This window comes from Scardinius erythrophthalmus (genome assembly GCF_964197995.2).
Source record: "Scardinius erythrophthalmus genome assembly, chromosome: 17".
In the NCBI taxonomy this organism is placed as follows: domain Eukaryota; kingdom Metazoa; phylum Chordata; class Actinopteri; order Cypriniformes; family Leuciscidae; genus Scardinius; species Scardinius erythrophthalmus.
Genome location: NC_138237.1, coordinates 7,612,528 through 7,634,431, shown reverse-complemented (window position 1 = coordinate 7,634,431; position 21,904 = coordinate 7,612,528). Strand labels below are relative to the sequence as shown.

The window sequence follows — 21,904 nt, the reverse complement described above, 5'->3', positions numbered from 1 at the left end:
CACTCCAAGTTTAGGTTTACTTATCTTTTATCATAATATGTGTCATCCTTTCTTGTAAATGTTCAATGAATGTGATGCAAATCTACTTGCATTCTAGGCAGGTAGCTGAGATTTATAAATTGTAAGTGACTGATAACAGGAAATAATAATGTCCATCTCATCTAAATGTCATATTATCTAGCTAATTTGCTAAAGTTTTTTGACCTAATAAACAGTAAAAAAATTAGTTGATTAAAAAAAAAAAATGGCATACACATTGTGTATACACGTATCCCAATTCTACACACACACATTGTGTACAAATGTGTTTCACACTTTCAGAGACACACATAGGACTGTGTGTAATGGTGTGTTAGTATAAACATAGCATTACAGGAATTATTTACAGGGGGTCCATGCCATGTTGTGTACTGAACTCCTGGAAGTCCTCTGGAATGGTGTCTGCAAAAGAGATGATGGTAAAATACTATATGATAATTGCATAGGTTCTGTAATAAGCTTTGAGCATATGGTGTGAGTTTATATTTGCTTCCATTCAAAAGTTTAGGTAACGTTAATTGAAATGTTATAATTATATATAAACACATTTAATGAGTTTAATGCATGCTTGCTGAGTTAAAGTATTAATTTCTTTGTTTTAATGACTTTATTTGAACAGGAATGGATATGTTTATGCTTGTTCCAACTTCAGTGTATAACATATGTTTGTGTTCTCACCATTGCAGCGGTACTTCAAGTTTGACCAGATGATGTTCTCCTGAGAGAAGCAGAACACTCCCAGTCTTCCTCCTCTCATAGTGGTATCAATTGTCACCCCAGAATCTGCCACCAGCTCTGTACCCTCATAGAAACGAACCCTAAAAACACACATACAAGTCTGTACTGAATCATCTTGTTTTTTTTAACACTTTTCTTTCTCATTTGCTAGCTTGGCTTCAATTTTGAGTCTCCTGAATTTTGATTAGCTCACCTGATGTATCCGACTTGTGGGCGGTGTTGCAGGTACCAGCGGTATGACACCTTATCCTTCCAGCCAACGTTCCTTGGATCCTTCCACAGGAGACGCACCTGATCATTAGTGTCGCCTGTATGCCAGAGAGAGTTCCTCAAATGCTCACCTGGACCAGACTTGGACTTCACTGCCTGAGAGCGAGAGATAAAGATTAGTTATTTTAATTCCATGAAAGACTTTATCACATGATTTAGAGATCATATATATATTGAAATTGAGCTAATCAACCTTCAGCTGAATGCCAGGTTCAGCTACGGCTCTGAACGGCGTTGCCTGCCAGTACGTCTGCTCTGTTTGCTTCCACATCACCACGTAGAAACTGGAAGAGTCCTGGTATCCAAAGATGAAGCCGGCATAGTCGTCATCAGTCACCGTATTCACGTGAAACGTTCCCTCGAAGTCAACGCCACTGAATGCAGTGTAACCTGGTCGGCGGAGAGGGGAATGGTGTCATTCATGTAAATAATCAAATATATCATTAATCATGATGGAAAAACATGCATCCACTCACCAACAGCGAGGCCTGGATCACTGTTCATGGTCTGGACAATCTCCATTCCCTTTGCAGCAAGGCAAAGAATTTGTCAGAATTGTATGTCTCAAACACAGTTTTCTGTAGAGACATAAAAAATTCTATGTATCTTTTGCTGTACCTGGTTAAGCACCACCCAGTTGGGGTCAATCTGAGCATCACCCTCTGGGTCCAGTACAACTGTCTGATAGGCTCTGAAGTCTGTCAGCGTGATCTCTGCATTTTCTGGACAGTTATCAATCCTGTCGATAACCTTGTCCTGGTCAAAGTCTGATTCGCATATGTCGCCTACTCCATCATCTGTGTAGAAATGAACAGGTGAGTGAGGGATGTTTGTAATACGATTTCTGTATGTTCACTGCATTAAGTACAATACTTTCTGTGAATAATGGGATCATTTTCTGTCAGTTGCTTAGCCAAAGGTATCGAATGGCTTTAGAAGACTTGGAAATATAGTGCAAAGTCGTACGTCAACTACTTTTATAAATCTTGACAACCACTGTTAATTTTCTATTTTTGTTCTATGTACATTCTGGGTGAGTCGGTGATCACAGAATAATGTACAGTGCATGCCGTGTCTATGTAAGGATTAGGGGTGTACTCACTGTTGTCATCTATCTGGTCAGGGTTAGGCACTAACCGACAGTTATCTGGCCCAGGAGGCAGTAAGTCGGGAATACCGTCATTATCATCATCATCATCACATTCATCTCCAAGTCCGTCTTTATCCGTGTCTAGTTGGGAGCTATTAATTACCAGTGGGCAGTTGTCCTTGCTATCTTGGTGACCATCACCATCACTGAAGATACAAACAATTATAATTCATCATTTTGGTGTAACAATGAAGAAACTGATATGCAAAGGAAACCATGTCTCTGTTGCATGAATGATGGACTTTTTCATACCTATCTTGATTTGTGTCGCAAGAGTCTCCAACAAGATCATTGTCAATGTCAGACTGGGGAAAAGAGGATTGAATGTAAGTATTAATAAATAAATAAAAAATAACAACAGTATTATGAGGAATATTTGGCTGTCTGCGAATAATGTACCTGATTTGGATTTGGGATGTCAGGACAGCTATCGCACGCATCTCCCACACCATCCCCGTCACGATCCAGCTGATCACGATTTTTCACTCGCTGGCAGTTATCCAGGAAGTTTTTGATCCCTGATGATCAATAAAATCAGACACCACAAATGGGAATGACTCAGTACCAAAAAAAACAAGGACCAATCTTTTATTGGAACCAAATCATCAAGACTTTTAGATGTACTTCACTGTGTGTGTATGTGGGTATCTCTTACCATCTCCATCCATGTCGTCATCGCATGCATCTCCAAGGCCATCAGAATCGGTGTCTCTCTGGTCTGGGTTATCCACTCGGATACAGTTGTCACATGCGTCACCATGACTGTCCTTATCACTGTTCAGCTGATTTATATTTGGCTTCAACCAGCAGTTATCCTAAAATCCATACATATACACAGGAACAAAGTATACTTAATAACCAGGGATAGAAACGCTAGAGGTAAGAGAATTAACATATATCATATACCACGGCATGAATGTGTTTGTGTGTTTACCTGCTCATTCGGTATTCCATCTCCATCTGCATCTGGGTCGCATGCATCACCTTTCCCATCGCCATCTGCGTCCTCTTGTCCCGAGTTTGGAACGGTAACACAGTTATCCTGGTGTTGAGGACATAATATGAATCATCTCTCCCAGAGACAGGCAAGTGATGTCACCAGAGCCCTAAGCAAGTCAATATCGATTGCATTGTTGCCATAATTACCTTTCTGCAGGTTGGGTCACGGCAGCGCAGTTTCTCATCAGGGTACCCGTCGATGTCAGTGTCTTTACCGCAGAGATAACCATTTCCAGCCCATCCAATGCCACACTATAGTAAACACACACACTCTTAGCATTTGCCCTTGATCATGCTGGCTTTTTCATATGTGTAAATGTGTGTTTCAAAGTACCTGGCATGTAATGCTGCCATCTCTCTCCTCTATGCACTGTGCATTAGGGTCACACGGGTTCTGTAGGCGGTTTGCACAGCTTTTCTCTGGCTTGCAACCTCTGATCTGGTCACCTGTAAATCCGGTCTTACATCGGCCACAATGATATGATCCCTACACATACCATAACACATATAACACTTTAAGGTGCTATTCTTTTGCTTTGCATGTCTTTGTGACATATGATGGCACTTTGCATCATAGAAATGCATTATGAACATGTCGGTTCTCACCACAGAGTTCACACAGACGGAGTTGGCGGTGCATCCTCCATTATCTGGTCCTTTACACTCATCGATATCATCACACACCTAAAGAAAATGTAGGAATTAGGAAATGTACACATACCCCAATCATACACTAAACCCCCTTTTGCTTGTCACTCCATTAATCAATGACTGTGCATCAAAATATCAGTGGCAAATGGTCCTTTTTTTTTGAATGTCGGAACTTTGCGTTACAACATATGATGTGCACACTGTGGCGCTGGGGGATTGCTTTATCTTTGCATTAGGGAACATTGCATTAGCCCCAATACATCAGTGACATACCTGCTTGTGCGTTTGTGCATAGGTCACACCAACACCCTCCAATGGTTTGCCAGTGAATCCAAGAGGACATGCCTCACAGCGGAACCCTGGAGCCATGTTCACACACCTCACACCAGGGAAGCAGGGGTTGAATTGGCACTGCAAAAGACACAAAAATGCATGGCAATGTCATGCAATCAAACAAGATTAGTGCTTCAACGTATGAGGCAGCTGCGCTTAGGGTGACCTGAGTTTGAATTCTGGCTCATGGTCCTTTCCCCTCCCATTGTTAACCTGTCTAACTTTATACTGTCCTATTAAAATGAAGGTGAAAAAGTCCATAAATGTAACTTTAAACAAAGTCTTAATTTAAGTTTCATTAATGTTTTCCTTAGATTAAATAGACCATTCTTAGACTCTCTTAAGACTTTAAAGAAAGTCTGAATCAATTATTTTTCTTACCTCACTGTACCTGGACAGGTCAACTTAAACAACTATAAGGTGTAACTTAAAACTAAAAGTGAGTGGCCATGTATTCATTAATTTCTGTTTCAAACTTTTGAGTTCTGAAAGTTGCAGTATGCTTTTTAGTACATCAAAAAAAATTTTTATTTCAGAAGATCAACATATAAATCCCACACTACTCAAACTTGCATCGCTACGAAATTTTATTTATTTTGGTCAATCGAGAGAAAAAAGATCACAAAAAATGTAATTTGTCATGATATGACCCCTTAAATAAATAGGCATATACCTCATCAACATCGTCACAGCTGTATCCATCTCCAGTGTATCCATCAGGGCATGGACCGCACTCCACCCCTTCGTCTGTTTCTATGCACATATCATCACGGAAACACACTCCAGGAGTGCATTTTGATTTCACCACTTCCGTTCCGCCAAGACCTAAAATTAATCAATAATATTTAGCATATGTGACACTGGATCACAAAACCAGTCATAAGTCGCACGGGATATATTTGTGGCAATAACCAACAATACATTGTATGGGTCAAAATGATCCATTTTTCTTTTATGCCAAAAATCATTAGGATATTAAGTAAAGATCATGTTCCGTGAAGATATTTTGTAAATTCCCTACTGTAAATATAAAACATTTATTTTTGTGAGTGAATGCAGCATAATCTCGATCATAAATGGACAACTTTAAAGGAGATTTTCTCAATGTTTCGATTTTTTTGCACCCTCAGATTCCAGATTGTCAAATAGTTGTATCTCAGACAAATATTGTCCTATCCTAACAAACCATACATCAATTGAATAATATATAAATCTCAATTGGAAAAAAATTGACCCATAATGACTGGTTGGTTTTGTGGTCCAGGGTCACATATATGGTGTGGTTTGAAGCATTCATATGCCTGTAACAGAACACTCCCATGATTGAAATATATATCGTTTGGGTCTCTTATCTGAATATCTGCACCAACAAACTCATGCATATCATGCTCATGCTCAATGTAATGTCTTACCACAAGCCTGGCACTCAGAGATAGTGTTTCTGAGGAAAGATGTTTCCTTCACCTGTAAACATGCAAAATCTTGGTCATAAGTAAGGGATGCTGGAAATGAAGAACTTTAAACAAAGGGGTACAAAAGGAAAATGGGCTGAAAGGTTTTACCTGCTGAATGAGTACATCTTTCAGCTCATTAATGACCTTTGTGAGCTCCAGCATCTGATTCGTAAGCTGTTTCGTGTTAAGCCCTTTATAAACAATAAAAAAACGCTTTTTAAATTTTAGCAGACATATATTTCACTCTATTTATTTATCTTATCTTTTGTAATCTATTCCCCAAAGGTGCACTCAGATTTATGCTGATTTTGTGTCTTGGATGGGAAAAGTTTGCTAATGCCATTTGAAAATGTTTTATTTGTAACAAACTTCTAGCCGTAGCAACCAACCAGAACTGATTAGCAACACCTTGGCAACCACCAATAACACCCTAAAATTGTGGTGGCAGATTTTTGCACATGAGTTTCGGACCACTCGTGTTTTCTTCAGAAATGTAAAAATCGAGTTGTTACCTAAAGTCTGTACGGAGTCGCTCTGATGAGTGTGGCAGTCCTGCAGCGATGCAACATTTTCCATTGAATCACCGTATGCCAGTTTGAGCTCCTCCAACTGCTCCTGCCAATCAGATCAGAAGGAGCACAATGGGGAGTTTGTTAGTGTATTAGTGCATGCATCAAAACCCTTCAAATATATCTCAGCATTTGAGTGTGTAACTGTTGCATACTTGTGCTTTTCCCTGCATAGTTTTTAACTCCACTCCTTGGTGATTGTTTAGGCCATTAAACACAGCTGGTAAATCTCTCAGCGTCTCCACCAGCCTGCAGTCCAGGTGCAGCTCCACCCCGGGCACCGGTAACACCCCCTGGCCGTGCGGGAAGCCCCCTGGGTGGCCCACCTCCAGTCCCTTCAGATGGAAGAGCAGCCGATGCTTCTCGCCATCAGCCAGTTTCAGGTTGTTAAAGGTGACAGTACTCATCCTACCGTCTCTGCGCAGGTATCGTAAAGTAGCTGCAGAGAGAGAAAGTGTTTATCCATTTGCACATTTCTGTAATTTCTGCTTGTCTTTAGAGCTTAAAACTTTATTTTTCCAAGTTAAAGGCAGGGTAGGTGATTTTTTCCAGAAGCATCTTTTGTTATGCTGGTTGAAAGTCTCTTCACATCCTGATAGCAATCACTAAGTTAAGTGCTCTAAATGTATTTATATGTATATATATTGTCTGTAGGAGGCGTAGGACCATAAAATGTTCATCCAATCATTCCATACGGTCCGAATGCAAAGATACGATGTCCTACATACCTGTCGCACAGACATCACACGTCATCAGCGCGTTTCATGCTATGCAGAGTTAGACAGACGTCAGTCACTGAGCAGCACAACCGAAACAGCAGACGCCTTTTACAGTTCCTCATAAACCAAAACAATGAGCTTATGCTGCATTCACACCATAACTACTGTAATTTGGAAGAGGTGGAAAACTGTGACATTCGTGACTCGAATTTATGCATTTTAATGGCAACACTAGCCGCGTTTCCATTACCCTTCAAATTGCGCAAATTGAAATTGCGAATTGAAAATAAGCCCAATGGAAACACATCAATTTCGCAAAATCTCCCATTTATCGCAAAAAAGTTTTTATGCTCACATGAGTTAGTTTTTCAGGCAATTCGAAAAAGAAATATTTCGCAAAACTGCAGTGTAAACAGTTTTTGCGCATTTACAGGTCAGCTGACGTAGACGACAGTATGTTTGGGCATAATACGAGACAGAGTTCTTTATTAAGTTCATAAAAGACAGAAGAATTACAGGAATAATGGATTCTAAACCCTCACATAAATGCCACAATCAAGAGCTCGAAGCAGATATGAGGTAGAAACACCCAGAAACACCTCATATGTGCCACTCACAAGTATAATAAGGGTCATTCCTTACCATTAATGCTTGGAAAACACACATACATCTCCTTCGATTAATAATAATGGCCAGTGCAGTGGCTGGGATATAGTACATAAACCTGCCAATGTCCGTTGCCATGGTTTTTGTAATGACTTATCGCAAGAGGAAAAACGTAAGTTTTAGTCGCATAACATCGGTTAATGGAAACGCCGTCATTTCGCAATAGTTCTTTGTCGGCATTTAGAAAAAATTGCAAAAGTTTTGCTCAAATCTGTAATGGAAACGCACCTACTATCAACACCAAAATGAATCTGCAGCAGTCAGGTGGTACAGTCAGTGCTCTTTAAGTTGTTTTTTGTTCATTATTGTATTGTTATGAGCTTTGAGACATGAGGTAGTTTAACGCCGTCTCTCATGATGCTTTTTTTTGCTTCCTTCTTGTGTTCGTTTGTGTTTATTTGGAGGAGGCGTAGCTTTGGAAAGACGCTCTGGAGGGTAGGATCTTATGCTTTCAAAGCTAGCTTGCTATTGCTGGCCTCTCTGAAAATTGCCTACTCTGCCTTTAAAGTCAGTTGCAAATTTTCATAGTGAACGCAAATGAAGCCCACACAGGTTTTTTTCCCCCTGAAATCATAAGCTTGAACAGGTATGGTATTGCCAAAGTTCACGTACCTTTGTTGAGTTTTCCGAGAACAGAGAACTCAAAGTACTTGCTGTTGTCCTGTGGATTGTACAGGCTGAATATGGTGTTTCCGGTTCTAGGCTGGAGACGAAACGTTGTGAGAATAAAGAGCTCTGTTACTCCCTGCTCCGCCAAACCTCCGTGCAGGAGATCCGGTAGACAGTCCGGTGACGTTAAGAGGTTATACACTGCGGGGAAAATGTTATTTAAATGTTACATAAGTGTTAATGAAACACAAAGCTCACAAACATGTAATTGTTCGTCAGGCTAATGCATGCTGGGAGTGATGCCCAGGCCTTTTTAGGTTGATGTCATTTCTGTTAGACGTTAAATACTGTTGCTGTTTAGTTAGTCGGTTGCATGTTGCTAAACAAATGTTTAAGGATTTGTAGTTCTTTGAAGTTGGTAAATGGCAAGAATTAGTTGTTTTTTATACATAACACAACTCAGCTGTAACAAGTCTAATGGCATTTAAATGCATTCAAATTTTGAATGTTTTGGCATTATGAATGGGAAAATGGTGTGTGTCTGAATGCTAAAACCCAGACCATATCTAACATGCTTGCTGAGTGACACAATTTGGTGAGAACCATTTGAAAAAGATAATTTCACTTGATAGAAATGTGTTCGGTCGGGTTCCAGAATAAGCAGAAAAGGCTTGAATTTCAGATTAAAATCTTGAGTTTATAAACAGAAAGTCCTGTAACTGAAGCAACTGGTCTTAGTTTGTATAATTGAGATTGACAGGGATCAAATTGGACCTTATCCATTGAAAATTTCCATTGGAAAACTTCATGGAAACCAGGTGAACGAACAGCCGTTGTGGTGTCACTGCCGGATGTCAAATACAGATGTTGGTTGTTATGGCGATGGAAACGTGCCATTGGCTAAACAGGCAAATGTAATGTTGTATGAAAAAATGTTAATGACTCGAGAATGACGTCTTTTCCAATGTTTTAACCGAAAAAGATTGTCTGACTCTCATTTTCATGCCTTAGCAATCATCACTAATCATCAACTTAGTATATTCCCACAAAAACCAAGGCAATTGTTGTTTATCTTCACTTTCTTGTGAGGAATACATTTTCCTAATTTCAAAGAGCGGTTTGTTGCTCAAAAGCATCATTTCTGTTCATAAATGGTGTGCTGAAATATTTACATGCTGGCCGTGATTGTCAACATGTGTGATTTGGCTTTATGTATTATTTGTCATTTTAATGTTCAAACATTCTCCAAGTCATATGTCTTGATGTAAATATTACATTGACATTTAAAAGGGTAATGTTTATATCCTCATTAAGTGGAAGTACTCTGTGTGTGTGTGTGTGTGTGTGTGTGTGTGTGTGTGTGTGTGTGTGTGTGTGTGTGTGTGTGTGTGTGTGTGTGTGTGTGTGTGTGTGTGTGTGTGTGTTTTCTTTAAGTATTATGTGTCCGCCTTTCAGATTCAATAAAATAATGCAATCTCATCCTTGCTGCAAAAGACATTATGACTTCTATAGCCCAGAATGAACTACCGTTCTCTTTCTCTTTTCTCTCTCTCTCTCTCTCTCTCTCTCTCTCTCTCTCTCTCTCTCTCTCTCTCTCTCTCTCTCTCTCTCTCTCTCTCTCTCTCTCTCTCTCTCTCTCTCTCTCTCTCTCTCTCTCTCACACACACACACACACACACACATACACTTACTTCAACTCTCTCATACACAGGCAATGACCAAAAAACTAAATTGGAGCCTGATGCTTTGTTATAAACACATCCACATTGAAAGAGGATCAAAGTAAATAGAAAAATAAAATTACAAATGTGAGGAAAATGAAGAAACTAGCCTTTACGGAAGAAATCAGACCCTTTTAGAGTGAGATTTAAGGCTCAGCATGAGATTTTACAAAATAGTCAAAGAAAAAGAAAAAGCAAGAGTTAAAATGTTTTTCTAAAATAACTTAAATAGTCATATTGTTAGTTAAACCAGGCAACTTAACTAATGATGAATTAAAGAAACATTTGAACCTATTAAGGAAACTTTATGTGTACTCACCGGTTGATTCTGCGCTTGCTGAGCTGAGAGTCAACATCAGAGAAAGAGCCTTGAGGAGATGAATTGTGCCGGCCATCCTTTACCACAACCTTCTGCCACCCCACAGAAGGAGTGTGTGTGAGAGAGAAGTCTGAGCTGATCGTTGAGTCCTCCGCGTCTTTTGGCTACGAGTGTGTGTTTTATAGAGAAAGTCTGTGTGTGATTGAGTAGGACACAGGAGTGAGGGACAGAAGAAAAGAGCTAGGTCGGTCTGCATTCGGGTTTTAATGATGTGTGTGTGTGCGTGTGTGTTGAAACAGGCTGTCTATCAACTCACAGCAGCTGTGGTGGGCGGAGTCATGAGTCTAACAGACGCCCCCATGCTGAGTGGGCGGAGCAACGAGTGGTGTCGTATAATTGGTGGGCCTGGCTCGCGCCTGACGTCTTGGTATTATTGGTATCTATTGGTACCTTTTATGAGGTTCCATTTGTTCCACATCCTTCTCTCCGTCCTCCTTTTCCCTCCATCCGTTCTAACTTTCTCAGGTTTTCACATATTTTCCTGTCATTTTGACTGGCAGGTGCCGTAAAATACGTCTGCCGGGGTGGATCCCTGGGGAATTGTTTATAGATAACTGGATGGAGAGTTGCTAATGTTCCGTGAAGGTCTGATTCTTGCGCAATGGATACTGTAATAAAAAAATAAATCAAAAAGTCAGATAAATATGTGAAGCACATACACTGGTAACAGCCGTTTAATGATACAGGAGTAATGATCTCATCTCTCATCTCAATGGTAGTTTAATAACATTCACAGTAGCACTTTACAAAAGGCAAAGAAACATCTAAGACTGTGAGTTGCACATATGTTGTTGTGTGTATCCTTTATTAGGCATATACTAAGTCATGCATCAAAATGGCCACATACACACTCTGCAGTTAAAGTGTGTATGAACTCCTAAAAAAAATACCTAACAATGCCCCAGTAACTATACAAAACTTTCCAGCAACCTCCCACAATGTTCCAGCAAACACCTAGCAGCGTCCCAGCAATCATCCACAACACACCAGCATCCACCTAGCAACCTCCCACAACCCCCCGGCAACCACCTAGCAATATCCCACAACACCCCAGGAAATCACCTAGCAACCACTTAGCAATTACCCAAAACACCCCAGCAATGCCATAGAAACCAACCAAGCAACTACCCACAACAACAAACTTCCTAGTAACCTTCCACAGTGACCCAGCAGTTATCCACAACACCTAGCAACACCCTAGCAACCACCCAAACCCCCACCACCACCCATCAAAGACCTAGCAACACCATAGAAACCACCGACAACATCCTAGCAGCATTGCTTTTTTTTACAGGCAAGCACATTTTCAGTAAAAAATATTAAAAAAAGCTTGTAAACGAAAAAAATGCTTTCTTCACATATATGGATAGACAATGACGACAGAGAGAATAAATCTACATACTATCACTTGCCTCGTGGCGGAGCTCCATTACATTACTCATGGCGGTGAGTATCATTAATGACAGACTTGTCTGATTCTGATATAGCACTCACATGCTCATATTCATACCGCCGATTGGCTGATCACACTGACCACTGACCAATCACATGATGTTGTGGTGAGTGACATAATCCCACATCCTAATCAGAGGGGCGAACGCTGCCCTATGTGTGTGTGTGTGTGTGTGTGTGTGTTAGGAGCTGAAATTACAGTCTTTTGCCGAAGCTGCTCTGTCATTAAAGCTTTCTGAGGCATTATGGGTATGTTAAGACCCAGGTGGGCAAAGTTCTGGAATGTTCTGATTCAAACCGCCTCCCGTTGGCGTGTGTGTGTGTGTGTGTGTGTGTGTGTGTGTGTGTTACAACAGGATCTGGCCTTAAGTCTTACTCTGAATGTCTGGTTATGTTGGATCCGTCAGTAGAGCAGCAGGAAACAGACAGACACACTTACACTGTGTCCTTTTGTTCTCACTGTAGGTTGAGATGGCCTGACAGAGGCTGTTAGTTTGTGGTAAGACGACCCCTCTAATGATCTTACCATGTGTGTGAGCACGAGGGTTCGGTTGCACACGTATCCGCCTCCATGTTTGTGTAAGAAAAGCCGCAATCATGTGTTTTCAAATCGAGAAATCTCTTTAAACAGACACTGCTGATTCCTGACAGCGTTCGTACCTGAGCTACACCTCTCACGCACAGGTCGTGTTCAGTGTGTTTATTGATGCTGGTTATGCTCGTGCTTTTAACAACCTGTGTAACAGGGCTTTAGGAGCATGTAATTGTTCAGATGGGGTAAACTGAGGCGGGAAAATGTTCTCTTGAACTCCTCTCGGGAAGTATAATTTTCCCCTGACCTCCCCTCGGGGTAGCACAGTATTGTTCTGACGTCGGGATGCTGGAATGTTCTCATAACCTGCTGTGGACTGATAGATTTACTCTCAACATCTACAAGTTACAAACAGTGACTCATGGCACTTTATATTCCAATGAAAAAACATCTAAAGCCAGCCTAAAGTGGTTTGCTGGTCTTATCTGGCCACCAAACCTTTATACACAGGTCTAGTTTGATGGTGTTAAGAGGGGTTTTGGGTACTTGACCACTTAGGCCAGCTAAATACCAGCTTGGCCAGGAGTGAAGACCAGTTAAGATCAGAAAACCAACTTGAACTGATTTAAAATGGCCTATCTTTCAGGTCCAATAAAAGTTAAGCTCTATTGAAAGCAGATCTGAACTTGAAAAGAATATATTATTATTAATTATGATAATTAGTGGTATAATAACTCATTATTAGTGTTAACATGAGACTAGAGCGATGAATTTGTTTAAATGATTTGTCAAGTTGCAGTGATTATTATGTCTATAGCATGTTATATGTTTGGAAACAGATCTTTTAACCCTAATTGATTGTCATTTATTTAACAACCATGTAGGAAGACACATCATGGCTATATTCCACGATGACAATATCAATATTCATCAAGACTCAAATTGTGAAATTGCATACATTTTTGGTCAAGATCTTGTATTGTCAATGCAAGAGTCCAGCACTCTGTGAAGTCTCCTCCAGCACATCCCAAACACTTTCAATGAATTTAAGATCTCGATATGGTCATTATGTGTCTTCCTACATGGTTGTTTAAGAAATGAAAAGCTACACACTCCATCAATTATGGTTAGAAGAACTGTTGGCAAACATATAACATGCTAGAAACATCATAATCACTGCGATAATGATTCAATCACAGACTCCAAACAGTGTCCAAAATTCAAACAGTGACTTTTTTGGCTGGGCAGTGTATACACATACAAATAAAATAAATGTTATAAATAGTAATAAACTAATAACTAAAATAAAATAATTTCACCTTATACATCAGTTAAAAAAAATGCATTTACAATGTACTTGTACATGTAATTCTATGGGTCTAGACATTCTGAAATCAGGAAAAAAAAATGTTCATGCATTTATATTAGTTCTGTTCAAAAACATAAATAAAAGTGGTTAATGCAATTCCTGTGTGTGTATTTCTCTTTATGTAAACAGTTCTTCACATACTGTAAAATCACACATTACTGGATTTTGCAAAATTACTGGGATTACCGACTTTACATGGTGATGACAAGAATATTGAAATATTTGATATGATTTGAACTTTGCATAAACCAAGATTAGTAACTGATTGCATCAGTCTAGTCTCATGTTAACACAAAACATTTTGAAATACACCAAATAATTTGATAAGGAATTCAATAATTTAAACTTAATATTTTAAACTCTTGACTGCATTTTCAAAACAACAATTTTGTCCCAGTGTAATTTTGTCTTGCCCCCAATAGACTTTCACTGCAAGTCCATTCCTGTAAATGTGTTTTTGTTATTGCAAAAAACTGATGGATGAGTCGGATTTCTGTGCTGTGGTTCTCAACAGCACACTAACTTTCCCTGAGCCCGGGACATTTCTAGTACACAAGATTATGACATCAGAAAATGTACCAATTTTTTTTTTTTTAAATTAGCAATTTCCTAACCTCGTAAATATTATTCTTGTCGTTTTCTCAGAAATGAGGGTACGGGGTAAAAGTACAACAACAGGCTTTGATTATCAGCTTCTGTTGTGTGTTACGCTGGAGGCTGGATGAAATTTCGGCGCTGTGGATCAACAGGAAAACGTGAGGCTTTAGAAGACAAGCAGCTCAAATTTGCGGTCACACACTACAAACCTCAAAGACACATCAGCCGAGATAGATGAGAGTGTGTGATGGATAGCATTCAGGCGTGTGTGTTTGTCACTGCGTGTGTGTGTGTGTGTGTGTGTGTGTGTGTGTGTGTGTGTGTGGTGAGGTAGGTTGCACATGGAAGCTATTATTCAGGTACTTAGTCTCCTCGAGCACAAACACACACAGGGATAGTGTGCAAGTGTTTGGGAAAAAATGCTTGGACAAAATCAGGGCGAGTTTAAAGCAAATGCAACGGTGTGCATTAATCATTTTGGCAAATAAATATTGATCAAAAGAAATGGAACTACTAAGGGCCGGGGTTCACGAAAACATTCGAAGTTCGGAAAACGTTCCTCAGTGCTTATTGAAAAAAGTTATCAAATATTTTCTTAAGAAGAAAAATGACAGGTTTTGTCTGTAGAACAATCTTACTCTAAAAAATAAAGGTTTTAATCACATTGATGTCATAGAAGAACTATTTTTCGGTTCCCCAAAGAACTTTTCAGTGAATATTTTTTAAAAGAACCATATTTAAAGATGCTAAAAAGTTAAAAAGAAAAAAGAAACCACAGAACCGTTTCCCACTATATACACCTTTTGTGGAATGGAACGTTTCCATTGATGTTTAAGGTTCTTCATGGAACCATAGATGCCAATAAAGAACCTTCATTTTTCAGAGTAAGAAAAAATTTATAAGAACATTCTTAAGAAATGTTTTTTGTGAATTTCCAGTCAGGAAATAAGAAGAAAACAGCAGTTTTTACAAGAATTGTATTTTTCGGAATGTTTCGTGAATTTGACCCCATGACTTTTGAAATCTGGTTTTGCAGTTAACAAGTAAAAAAATCTTTATCTCCATCAACAAGTTTCACCACTGAAACCCCAAAAGCCTTGAACAGGTCTCACGTCCTTTAACCCAAACACACTGACGTTCATTCCACACTTAGTTCCAACTTAAATGCAAGCTAGTCCCACAGACGTCTGGATCGAGTGTTTGTAGCACTGGCATCGGGAGAGAAGACGTGTGACTCCCAAAGATATTTTCCCGGAATGTTAAAGAAAGTCAAAACACTAAACACGCAAAAACATCAGATGGGTATGTTTACCTGGAATGAACAAGTGGGGAAAAATTCTGGAGTAGTACAAAGGTACTAAACATCAATATTAATATTGTGGATATATAAGCATGACTTCCTGTCAGATGGTGTCTGGGATCCAGGTGGGTTTAGAGACGGTTAGTCTTTGGAGATTGAATAGGTCACACAGCGCAGGTAAATCACTACCGGATAAATGGAACTAGTCCCAAAACACTGACATCATCGCTGTAATGAGCTAATGGTCACATGATGTCCGCTAGAAGAAAATCATCCTTGTGTGTGTGTGTGTTTAGACAAAAAAACGCTTGACTGGATAATCTTGCTTTACCATGGAACGGAAATGACCTGATGTGTGTGTGTTTTGTATTTTATAGTGTATGTGTGTGGATAGTGGCACATAGATAATGGCTTTCACAGAAAGAGAAGCAAAAGCACAGGAAATTGAGCAGATTTCCAGACGGTTGCTCCATTCTGACTGATTTCATCGTTCAAAGCTTTCATCTCGCCGATAAACAGTAATAGAACAAAATATATGGCCTCTTTAAAAACATCTCTTAGGTTCTCATGGTCTTCTCTCTCTGGAGAGGACATTTAAAATAGCTGAACCTATTTTTAGACCCCAACACATTTAAAGGGCATTTCAAGGAATATTTTGCATACAAGTCAGAAAATTATTTACTCACCCTCATGTTGTTCAAAAAGCCGTTTGACTTTCTTCAGTGGAAGACAAAGGGAGATGTTTAGCAGAACGTTCATGCTTCTCTTTTACATTTAAGACTTAGACGATGAATGATGACGGTGTCCAGAGTGTCAAACGTTTAATCAAACTGATTAAATATAAAACATGCACAGGAAATGATTTATAGACCTTATGTAGCTCCGCCCCTTTTCAGCGCTGCGCTCGTTTCTGGTTTGTACTTCCACAGCATGAAAGTAAGATCTCACGGATTTATGAATGAAGCGCTCGTTTTAAAATCTTCCCGGTCTACTGACATTTGATATGACATCTGCTTCAAACATTACAATTCTCATTAACTCTACAATAAGTAAATCCACTTCACCAGCTAATTACTCTTTGACCGCGATGCCATAGAAATACACAGAGCGACCGCAAAAACAGAAGTTAAAACACAAAATTCAAAAGATGGCTGCGCGCTTGTTTCTCTGGTGCATAAGGTCTATAAAAACAAATAAATAATGACAGCATGACTGATCAGAATTCCACGTCTACTTCACTGTAAACCCTAATAACTTGAGCAGAACTCAAAAAAAAAAAAAAAAGATGTAATTTAAGTCTTAGGTCTACCCACAATGTGTCTATGAAGTTTCAGCTCAAAATACTCCACAGATCATTTATTTTGCCATGCCCAAAATGTCCCTTTTTAGCTTGAAGTAATAACACAATGTGTGTCTTTTTAAATGCAAATGAGCTGCTGCTTCCTGCACCCCTTTCCAGAAGAGGGCTGTGCCTTTACAGCTCTTGACCCGGATGCTCCGACAACGATAAAACAGGAGAAACCAAATCAGTGTTGCCAGAATTGGGTTGCTTTTATATTGTTGCCACGGGTAGTTTTTTTAGCCCACAGGTTGTGATTTTGAATAGCATTTGGGCTGGTTTTGTTATGCAAACCTGGCAACCCTGAACAGTATGAAGCAGTTTCCACAGAACATGTTTTTGCGTTCCACTGCACTGCTTTTCCAATATGTTCTATGTAAACGTGCTAGATGGACCTTGCAAAACTGCAACATAACAGAAACCACATAAATCCTAACATAACAGAAGGTTAAACTAACACATCTCGCTTTAATATTAATCTTGTGCAAAAACACACAAAATAACACTTCATTTCAACATGTATCCTGCTTATGCTGTGTGATGCAAAGCATGCTGGGAACTTGAGTGAAACAAACTCATTTCATTTGATTAATTGTTCGGTTTTACAGTATGGTAAATTACAACATTAAAGCTGTAGATGTGACTGTTTCTCAGACAGGAAGTTAAGAGAATAAAAAAAAGTTAAATTACAGTAATAAGTCATTCGAGGCCACATGGTAACACAAACTTTAATGTTTTACACCTTAAAATCACTGAAACCTATGCACAGCCTCGAGTGGCTTAGTGGTTTTCTAAAACATCGGCAACAGCAATACAATAAAAGAGGCAAATGTCATAATAATAATCAAGAAATAACTATTCTTTTGCTGGCCATTTACAACGTCATGCATCAAAATGCAATTGATGTGCGGTCACACTTGTGTGTATATCTGCTTTTTCCAAAAGATCTGAATGCTGCTCACGCAATCATTATCTAGAGTCAATAATATCTGTTTTGTAAATTGATTTATTCACTGAATCTCTTTGTCCCTCTTCATTAAACCTCAGCCTTCTCTTATCCACGTACACTGATGTCTAGATTCTCAGACGTGAATTCACCGTTCAACCGCATTTCAAATGACGCACGCTAATACAGCAGACCTGAAGCATCCTGTCTGGTTTATAGACACACACACACACACACACACACGCACTCCAACATCAGACCTTCCGAGTCCTCGTGCCAAGAGTGTGTTTGTGATATTAAATAGTTTTACCATGGGACATAATAATACCAGAGTCTTTACACATGTGTAAATATAGCAGCCGAGCGTTTTACGCATGGGGGATCAGTAGACGTGTGTGTGTTTGTAATCGTAAACTCTTGTACAGTATCCCGCTGGTATTTAACATTTCCTGCGGCCCAATAAAGAGGCACAACTTTTTATAAATACACTCTTAAAAATAAAGGATCCAAAAAGGGGTTTTCACAGTGATGCCACAGAAGAACCAGGTTTGGTTCCCCAAAGCTCTTAAAATAACCTTTTTTCATTAGCGTGAAGAACATAAAAAAAAATCTAAAGAAACTTTTCCACTATGAAGAACCTTTTGTGCAGAGGAATCAATATTAAACGTTATTCAAGGAACCATATGCCAAAAAATAACCTTGACTTTTAAAGTGTGTATATATACACATTTAAGAAGTAAAGGTTCTTTATTGGCACTCTTGAGAAAAATGGTTCTAAACTACCAGATTAGGAACCCCCTTTTTTGTGGCTAAATAGAACCCTTTTATAAAAGGGAACGTTCTATAATAGTGTTATTACAAACCTATTAAATAATAGTTTGTTTTCATTAATATTACGTTTTTTACCTCTCTATCTACTTGGCCTTATATTACATTGTTGCCTCTATTAGGAAAAAAAGACTTGATTAGTAGAAAACCAGTTACAATTCAATTTTACTTTAACAATTATAGACATTTTAAGTACTTGTTGAGAGAATGTAATTGGACGGTTGAGCTCCCCCCAAAAAAAATCTGTAATTTTTTTTACAGTTATAGAATTGAAAAACATAGAATTGGCGGAAATGTTTTTTTTTTTAAATAGAAATTTATCATTATAAAAAAAAAAAGATAGTTCCGGTCCTTGATTCTGATTGGTTGAGCCATGTTCAAAGCCACTGTAAATTACTCTACATTGTAAACATATACACCTGTGACCTCATTACATTAGTATTACTACGCCACTGCAATAAATTTAACATAAAATAAATGTTTTTATGGACTAACCATTTTATAAAAGCAATAAGTGAATCCGTGGTTTACACTGAATTTAGAACAGCTAGTGTTGTGACTTGAGGCATGACACAAAGCGTCTGAGCTTATTGCTTTACTAAACTCTACAAATATATGTGTGTGCATAAAATGGTTCTTCAGGAAGATATGGTTCTAAGCAGAACTGTTACTATATGTGTAAAGAACCATCTTTTTTTAGAGTGTAGATAAACGCATGCACAGACACGCACTTGCCAAGATACAAGCTACGTGTTTGTTCTTCCAGACTTTGCAAAATGATTTTTAAGGCGGATTTGTGCTTTGATTTTGCTCATGTAAATAACTGGATCCAGCTGTTTGATTCTGATGAGAGATGTGAAGAGAACAATATAACAGTACTTAGTCAACAGATGCTCGAGGGGCTGTGTGTGTTTTCTGGGGTAGATTATGCAAACGGCTATAGGACAACACTCAAATGTGAGTTTACAGAGATGCTGTAGATGTGTATGCTCCTAAAAATAATGGGTTATTGAGCTGCATTGGAGATTATTGATACATATTGGTTTCTGGGCTCTTTGAATTTAACATGAACAACTGTTCGCAAGCCATTTCAGTTATTGTATTTGATGAGAAAAAATGTAACCATCAGGAACTGAAAAATCCGGTTTTTAACTGATTTTACATATGGCAAACCAAATTTACGATTATTTTTATATTTATTGAAATAAAAAAAATAATTTTAATTGAATATCTCAGCCAATAAACCCCTGCAAAAAACACTTTTCCAAAGAACTTCCAAAAGGAGGTTTTCATAGAAGAACCTTTATTTTATATATATCTTAAAGGTAGGGTAGGCAATTTCAGAGAATCTCCAAAGCCACGCCTCCTTCAAAACTCATGAGCGCACACAGCAGAGTCAGCAATGCGTCATGAGACGACTCTCAAAGCACATAACACTACAGATAATAATGAACGTAAACAACTTACAGAGCTCTAGTTGTACCACCTGACTGCTTCAGATTTATTTCGACGTTGATAATGTTGACATGGAAATGCATAAATCAGAGTCTGAGGACTTGAACAGCTTCTGGTATAACGTCAAGGGTTGCCATCTTGTAATTACGGTTACAACATGGCATGAACGCAGCATAAGCTTGTTGTTTTGGTTCAGGAGGAACTGTAAAAGGTGTCTGCTGTTGGTTTGTGGCGCTCAGTGACTGTGACTGCGTCCGAAATCGCATAATCTCTTGAGTAGGTACTTATTTTGAATAATTACTTCATGATAGCTAAAAAAGTATGTTTTATATAGTATGAGTGTGAGTAGTATGAGTGTAATCTGGACGTACTACATTCACCATGCACCAACATTCATAAATCCTCTCCTGTGGCCTTATGGGATAGTAAAGTGACCATCGTATGCACACTTCAGAATCTCGACAGAAGAAGAAGTAGATCATCCGTGAATTCGGACATACTTCTTTTATCACATACTGTTTTTCACCTACTAAACAGTAGGGAAGTATGTGATTTCAGATCCGTTAAATAGGACACTATTTGAGGGAACAGCCATTTGTAGTGGTATCCGAAACCATAGTGGACGTTATTGAGTGCACTCATTCAATCCCACAATGCACTGCAGTAACGAGTGTACACAATGTACGCTCAGCTAGAGAATACCCATAATGCACTGTGAGAGTCGCACGTCGAATGAATTCCTGTGTCTTACCAGAAGATGGCGCCCACATGTGAATCATCCATCCATAACATGCATTAAGGCCCTTTCACACTGGACGTGATTTTGACGCATGAATAATTCGCGCAATGGTTTTATTTTTTGATCAACTGTTTGTGTAATGAGTGCTTCCACACCGAACGCTTATGTGCTGCGGCGAAAAAACAACTTTTATTTTTTTCACCTCGATGTCGTTTTTTTTTCTTTTGCGGCAACAGAAAAGGCTTCAGTCAATCACATACTACAAGGACAACGATTTGAAAGACAATGTGTGGCGTAGCATTGCCGAACCAACTCGGTTATCACTACTGTTAGTATGTTGTGTGATAGTTTTAGTCGTTGTATAGTCCTGTGCTGTGTAGGCTAGCAGGCTAAACTACATTTGGGATAGAAAGCTAACACTATTATCGTCAAAGATAGAGACAGAGACCGTGTTTACTTTGAACATGTAACAAAATGTAGTGAGACTATTTAGGGCTGCTTTTAGTATACTATACATTCTTTGTGTGATATCTACAGTTTCTAGTCGAATGATTTTAACTTGTTACTTCGTGTGTTACATGTAATGTGTATTGACATTACAAAACGCACTGTGTTTATTTGAAGACATGGAAAAACTGTGGAAAAACCTCAGGGACACCTATGTGAGAAAAAGGAGAGAGGAAAAGGAAACTAAAAGTGGACATTAGCATACTCCCCTTCAGACTCTCTGTTCTTTAAGATTGGGGGCACCCAAAACCTTCTTTTCTATCTTTTAAAGAAAATGAAAAGCTTGTCTTCGCTGGATGATGATGATGAAGTGTCCATGTTTTCTCAGCTGTCGGCGTGAAAGTTTTAGAATGTTGAAGCTCTGAACGTCACAGACGTCGCAAATTCACGTCGCGGCTGATGTGAGTGGTTTTGACGCGAACTATTCGCACACGAACTATTCGCTTTTTCGTTACGCATCCGGTGTGAAAGGGCCTTTAGGTGTCGATAGGGAATGCCGACGCGTTTGCCTGCCGCTCCTCTCACCGTTTTGTTTGATTGTTT

The 21,904-nt window shown here is 39.0% G+C and overlaps 1 protein-coding gene across 1 annotated transcript; it reads right to left on the bottom strand.

Annotated features, from left to right (window-relative positions):
* Nucleotides 1–36: 36 nt before the first annotated feature.
* On the bottom strand, nt 37–10,537 carry thbs4b (thrombospondin 4b). The gene is made up of 22 exons (XM_081391588.1): nt 10,238–10,537; nt 8,201–8,398; nt 6,359–6,642; nt 6,147–6,249; nt 5,743–5,825; nt 5,593–5,644; nt 4,854–5,005; nt 4,121–4,258; nt 3,803–3,880; nt 3,531–3,683; nt 3,344–3,448; nt 3,132–3,239; nt 2,853–3,012; nt 2,597–2,715; nt 2,450–2,502; nt 2,150–2,343; nt 1,666–1,844; nt 1,524–1,572; nt 1,241–1,437; nt 971–1,143; nt 718–857; nt 37–441 (listed from the first exon to the last, which is right to left on the bottom strand). The coding sequence occupies exons 1-22, from the start codon at nt 10,311–10,313 to the stop codon at nt 383–385; spliced, it is 2,853 nt and encodes a 950-aa protein (XP_081247714.1). The 5' UTR covers nt 10,314–10,537; the 3' UTR covers nt 37–382.
* Between the last annotated feature and the right edge of the window lie 11,367 nt (nt 10,538–21,904).